We start from the raw sequence: 6,583 nt of genomic DNA on the forward strand, positions 1-6,583 counted from the left end.
CTCTATTTTTAAAAGATAAAATGGAGGAACATAACAATTCCTGATCAAAGGGGTATACTAAACGGACTTACTTGTATGTTGTGTAGAACACACTAACAAGAAACACGGGTCAAACTTTTTTTATTTCTTCAGCTCTAGAAATCTCACAGCTAACTTTTCATCTTCAATAGCTGAACTGTTACTGTCTACACTTGCTAAGAAGTGACCTCAGATGAAGGACACATGAGATGACAGCCACACATAGAGGAGAGCAGGTCAGAAAGCTCTGCAGTTACTATGGTTGGTTCTCCCTTGTACAAAACCCTCAGATGAGAATTCAAGTGCAGGTAGCTGAACTTGAGACATGACAAACACTCTGGTACACAAGTGAGGAGGTGAGAAAAGAAGGACACCACCAGGAGATGCCTTATCAAGCAAGTCACCACTGTGCTCAGCTGGAGAGCCCTAGAAGACATTTTGGGGCTCATGGCTCAGTTATCCTGAGGGGTGAAGTAAACAGAAGCTGAGCCACTACCCTTTCCCCAGTCATGGGTGGAAGGCTGATGATTCTGAGAGGTAGGAACTCCATGGCTCTTCCAGCCAGTGAAGGTTGGGAAAATGCTTAGTAGCAGGGGGCTGAGGACATGTGCAACAAAGAGTGAGCTCTTTGAGAAGATACTACAGGTACCTGTTGATGAACACCTGAAGAGGATTTGAACAGCAGCAGTTTGTGACAGAGTTAGTAACAGACTGAAACAAATGAGAATGCCAGACATTAACTCTAAGCCAGGGAGAGCTGTGCATACATAGAAAAGGAGGAATCAATTACTTGCTGGTTCTGCTGTGATGAGCTTTTACACTGTTATGATACTCCAAACACTGACTATCAAGCTAATGAAAACTACAGGGTAACTGCGTTAGGAAGCGGAAGATGCAGAGGTGAAGGGGTTTGAACACAAGTTCAAGAGGTGTCTTAAAGATTATGAGTCTTTGAATTGTGTGCACCCGAACTTTTTATGAAGAAAAGGGTGGAAAGGAAGGCCAGGGCTAGCACAACCTCAGCTGGAGACAGTTGGCTTGGGATGGAGCTCCAAATGCAAGCCAAGTTTTAAATAAAGGACTCACACACCCTGCTTTGGGGGACGGTTCGGTGCAGTGGGTGGGCTGGATCCCTAGGCTCTCAGATATTTCTCAAACCGCCCTCCTTAGCCACAACTCACACCATCGCCGCCTCTACAGCCTGGTAAAGTAAATACCCGAACTCTGCGACATTAAAAGTAACCTTTGCTACTTAAGGCTATGTGCTATCTGAACCGCAGTGAGTTCACCATCAGACCCGCCTCCTGCACAGGAACGTGGGGGACCCGGTCTGCCCTGTGGGGCGCGGTCGCGCCTCCTGCCCCGCGCTCCTCCGACTGCAGGGCTGGGCGCCGTGCGGTACAGCGCGGGGACCTCCACCCCTGGGCGCCGGCGCTCCTCCTTCCCTGGGCTCTAGCGCGGGCTGTGGCCGCACCAGTTGCCTCCGAGCGCGTTCCCGTTCTATGAGACCAGGCAGGGCCCGTGGGGAGCCCCGCGAACGCACACCACGGCCGCACACCCGGACCACACTCCTGGCCGCACCACTAGTGAGCGAGCTCCGCGCCATTCCCCGCCGCAGCCCCGCCCGCCCGTAGGTCCAGGAGGCGCGGGCCCCCGCGGTCACCTGGGGGCCCGGTGAGGAACACGTGCCGCACCATGGGGAGGAAGGTCGCAGTCTTTGGTGCCCGGATCAAGGTTCAGGTCTCGTCGGCCCCGCCCCCTGAGAACTCTGGCCGGGTCCTAGAGACCGACCGGAAGTGGTATTCTGCGCATGTGCTGCTGCCTCGGTCTGAGCGCGCTCTTCCATTTGCGCCGCGCCTGCTAGTACGCACCCTCCATTTGAGTACCTCCAGCGTCTGTCCGCTGATCGCTGAGAGAGCCCAGTGCTCAGGGATATGTGTGCTACATCTTAAGGACCCTAAGACCCTCCGTTTCTGCACAGTGTTCTCGAGGGGACACTTGCTCTTCTCCCTGGTCTCCAGAGATGCTGAGTGTCAGATTACAGCAATTTTCATTTAAAGTTCTAATTGATTTTCATTGCATTCCAGAAATACTGTAGAAGGAGCAGTCATATTGGCTGAGCAGAGGAAGCTGGCTTTATAGACAGGGACTAAAGAAAGCAGAAATAACACAAGGCATGCTGGTCTTTGCAAAGTTACTACTTTACATGGCTAGGGGACTTGCTTATTGTGCTGACTCAGGTGAACTGCCATTCCTGTTTTTTTGGAAAACTGGTCCATTTCAAACTTCACTTTGATTACCAGGCGCTTGGCACAGTGACTCCATTCTGATTGAGCGGGGCTCCTGGGCCTACCGTGGGAGCTTATCCCAAAATAATAGCCTCCTATAAACATTGCTTAACAGGAATCATTAGTCTTAGGCCAGTCCTGAGCATACTACAACATATCTTGTAGTATGTTCCTGAAGTCCACTGGGCTTGAGAATCACTGGTCCAAGACTGCTTCCCACATTCAGCCACATGTGTGAAACTGTCTCCTCTTCACACCTTTATACCGAGTATAAACCAACACAACAGCCGCCTGAGGATCTCCTTTGTAAAGAATCGTGTATCTCCAGGCTTCACTTAACCACTTCAAGTGCTCCAGCCGCAAAATAAAGTGACGATAGCTTTGGACCAGCTTTACCTTTAAACTCTTTTAGTCTAACATGTGTACAGTTTGGCTTGTGATCTATCATTCTTTATCCTGGCTCAGAAAATAATTTCAATGTGTGCTCAACTTAATTGGCTTAATCTCACACACAGACCTCCTTGGCTCCCTTCAACCTACCATATATAGCTGTCAGGTGGTCTCAGTTTCTTGCTGTCTAAAAATCATCTTGAAAAAGCATGATATAGCTGTCACCATCATTCCTGGAACACTTATTACACTACGTAGTGTAACAGCATGTTTATTTACCATGTCATTGGGTACAGTGGTTAGGGTTAGGGTTCTTCCACATACTGCACCTGCAAATGAAATCAATGAACAGCTGATGCAACAAAGTATACCCCTAGGCACATCAGAAAGAGAAGGGAAGAATGAAGGAAAACATGTATGAAGTCATATTGTACAGTATCTCTTATGTCCAAACTAAGAATTTTAACTGTTAGTTATATAACATTTTCCATCACTGACAAGCAATCTGGATTTGCAAGGCTTACAGAGGTTGGGTTATTTTCTTTTAGTGTTGTATGATGGGGAATTCTGGCATCAGTTTTTGTAACTTAAAAACATACAGAACCTAGATATAGAGAATCAGTGTCTCAGGGATGAGAAAGAAAATTCTTCCATAGATGAATGTTCTTTGTTCATTTAAAAGAGATGTATGGGGTGATGATTACATGGCTATTTTCACTATATACTAAGTCACTGAACACTTAATTTGTAGAATTTTCTCTATGTATTGTTAAACGTTGATAACAATATAAGTTAAAGTACATATCTATTAGAGTTTTTTTAAGGGATGACATAATTAGCAACAAGGTACTATGCTAAATCTTCTTGCCTGTGATCTTGTTAAAGTGCCATGTATGCAAAATAGGCTTTGTCTTTTTCGTCAAAGCGTAAGGCCAAAACAACTCCATTTTGTCTTTAAATGACCTGGCCACCTACTCACTCTCCACCCACCCCACCCCACCCCCAACTCCATTAATATTCTGTGCTCCCAGAAATGGTGACTATGTACCTTTTCTCTGAGCACAGCTGGTTTCTAAGAAAAGGACAAAGGACTTTGCATTCAGCAAGCCCCCTCTAACTTACTCAGCAACGCACACACACCCCATCCCCTTGTGTCACTCAAGTTACCAAGATAGATTGAAAACCTTCGAAGCAGGGATAAAAGAGGCAACCCTCCTTTGTCCCATGTACCTGCCCCTTTTTGCCCTTTTGCAGAAGTAAAATAAAATGTCTCATCAAAATTTCTTGATGTCTAAGTGATTTATAATCTACACCCACAGGTTGAGTTTGGGGACTTATTCCAAACATATGGACTGAATGTGTGCCCCCAATACATACATGACACTGCCCCATGTGATGGTGAGGAGGCAGAGCTTCTGAGAGATGATTAGGACATGAAAATGAATAAGATCGGTGCCCTTACAAAAAAAAAAAAAAAAATGGAAGCGAGCTCAGTTGTATCTGCTCCTTGCTATGTGAGCATATAAGGAAGAGCCAGGAAAAGGCTTTAATGAAGAGCCTGACAGTGGTGGCACCCTGATTTTGGACTTCCCCCAGAATTGTGAGAAATACATGTTTCTGTTGAAGCTATCCAGTCTTTGGAATCCTGTCGTAGCCTGAGCTAAGAACAAGGTGAAATTGCTCCAAGAACAGGTGACTCTGGATCTTTTTTCCTGTAGCACCTGTATAGTATCCTTTGGATAGGATGCAGCACAGTTCTTCACTGAAGCAGTCTGTAAGTCCCTCTGCAAAAAGTCCAAAAACCGCTGCTTGTTTTGTTTTCAGCTCTCCCTTGGCCCTGGACAGTCCTAGTTTGTTTGATTGATTGATTGAGGTTTTTTAAGACAGGGCCTCGCTATGTGGTTTGGGCTGGTCCTGAACTCACTATATAGCTCAGGCTGGCCTCAAACTCATGGCAATCCTCCTGCCTCAGCATCCCAGGCTGTGAGATTGATGGAGTGTAGCACCAAGCCTGGTGAGACAGTCCTAGATTTAAAATTCCAAGTTCCCTTTCTAAAGAACCCCTTCAATCCCCAACTAACAAGCAGAAACAAAGGGAATTTTCTCCAGCCCCCTCAAACCAATGGGAGTAAAGGAAGACAATGTTCAGAGTAAAGTGTTCAGGATAAGCAAAGAGGTGTGAGGAAGGAGGAGGCAGAAGTAGCTTCTGTTTGGCTTTGTAATTCTTGCATGAGGAATGCTGATAGTGCTCAGCTGTAGTCATTCTTTCCATTTGGATCTATTAGTAGAGGATTTACTATTTGTAAAATAATATGGAACTTGTTCTAGTTTGAATCTATCTCTGATGAGTAGAAACAAAACCCTTCAACTGATGAATATTCAACAAGCTGGTTACTGAATATACCTCTCCTTTTTCTCCCTCCCCTCTTCCTCCCTGTCTCTATTTTGTTCCAAATGCTATGGTGAGTAATAGGGGCCAAGCACAATTCTGCACAGCTTTAGTCTGATAAAAGTAAGTCCAAAACATTGCCTATTACACTCGAGGCCAGGCTTTGAAAAAAATTCAAAATATAAAACATCCATGTTCTCTTACTCAACATAAATATATCTTTATCCAAGTTCTAAGGGAAGGCATTGTTTTCCTACCCATTTGGGTGGCCTACTTTGTGAAATAAAAGTTGCCAGTGAGAGAGCTGGCATTACATTTGAGCCACAATCTTTTCATACCGTATCTCTAACAAATGATAATAGCTACATTCTTGTAGTGCTAGCTGTGTGCCAACCATACTTCTTAAGCCATTACAAATCACATTAATCCCTCAAATCACCACAAAAATGTCATTTTGTACATGTAGAAACCAAAGCACAGAGAAGTTAAGGGTCATACTCAAGGCTGCCACATTGCATGAATCAATCCATGCGCCTGCATATACATATGCAGATACTCCTCATGAATATACAGCCTGATAAATCCAACATAAGTTGAAAATGTCCTCCGTTGAAGATGCACATAGTACAAACCTACAGAACATCATATCTTTCCAATGCAACACACAGGATAGTGTTGGTTGTTCAGCCTGTGATGGTGTTGCTAGCTGGGGGCTGCTGAGCATGGCATCAAGGGTATAAAATCTCATAGTGGTATCCTAGGAAAAGAATCAAATTTAAAATTTGGAAGGATTTTTCTACTGGATGTGTATTGCTTTCACACCACTGTAAAGTTGAAAAATCATAAGTTGAACCATCCTAAGTCAGGACTATCTGTATGCATGTATGATAGATAGATATAGATGATATAGATATAGATGTAGAGAGATAGAGCTATAGATAGATATACATATAGATATAGATATCACATCTGATTCAAACCCAAGTGTTGGGCAGCAGAGTCTTTTCTGAGCCTCTGCACTGTATTTCTGTTCACTGATACAGCTTTTTACTTTTGTCCTGAAAATAGATCACAGGCAATATCACAAAACAAGAAAGCTTGCATGAGGACTGCAGACATGGCCATTGGTTGCCTTTTCTTCTGAGAAAGACAGAATCATATCACCACAGGATAGGACATCTGAAATAAACCTGATAAAAGCTTCATAGCTTTAACAGTATGGAAGCACTCTCTCTGCCTGATTTTAATCTCATTCTTCTCCCCAGGGCTTTCCAGGACCATAATTACTGTCATGTAGGTTCTCATGGAAAATCTAACTTGGAGACTCCTGGGTCTGTTAGGAATCAAGTGAGCCAGGCAGGTGCACTGTTTCACCTCCAGGTCACTCTGAGCATGAGGGTGCAGGTGAACTGTTCCACTCCCCTGGTGCTGAAGCTGGCCTCTTTCAGTTAGCACTGTGAGGTAAGGAAGTGTCTGTCTCACAAAGGTGAAATCAGTG

The 6,583-nt window shown here is 44.6% G+C and overlaps 1 protein-coding gene across 1 annotated transcript in view; it reads right to left on the reverse strand.

Moving 5' to 3' along the window:
- Ntpcr (nucleoside-triphosphatase, cancer-related) overlaps positions 1-1,798 on the reverse strand; it is a 25,930-nt gene extending 24,132 nt beyond the window's left edge. Inside the window, exon 1 of the mRNA XM_005404963.2 lies at positions 1,682-1,798. Within this exon, the coding sequence (XP_005405020.1) occupies positions 1,682-1,715 (34 nt within the window). The 5' untranslated portion in view covers positions 1,716-1,798. The remainder of the gene's footprint in view (positions 1-1,681) is intronic.
- Positions 1,799-6,583: the final 4,785 nt, after the last annotated feature.

The sequence above is a fragment of the Chinchilla lanigera genome, unplaced genomic scaffold (genome assembly GCF_000276665.1).
Source record: "Chinchilla lanigera isolate Chin_1 unplaced genomic scaffold, ChiLan1.0 scaffold00091, whole genome shotgun sequence".
NCBI classification, from domain to species: Eukaryota; Metazoa; Chordata; class Mammalia; order Rodentia; family Chinchillidae; genus Chinchilla; species Chinchilla lanigera.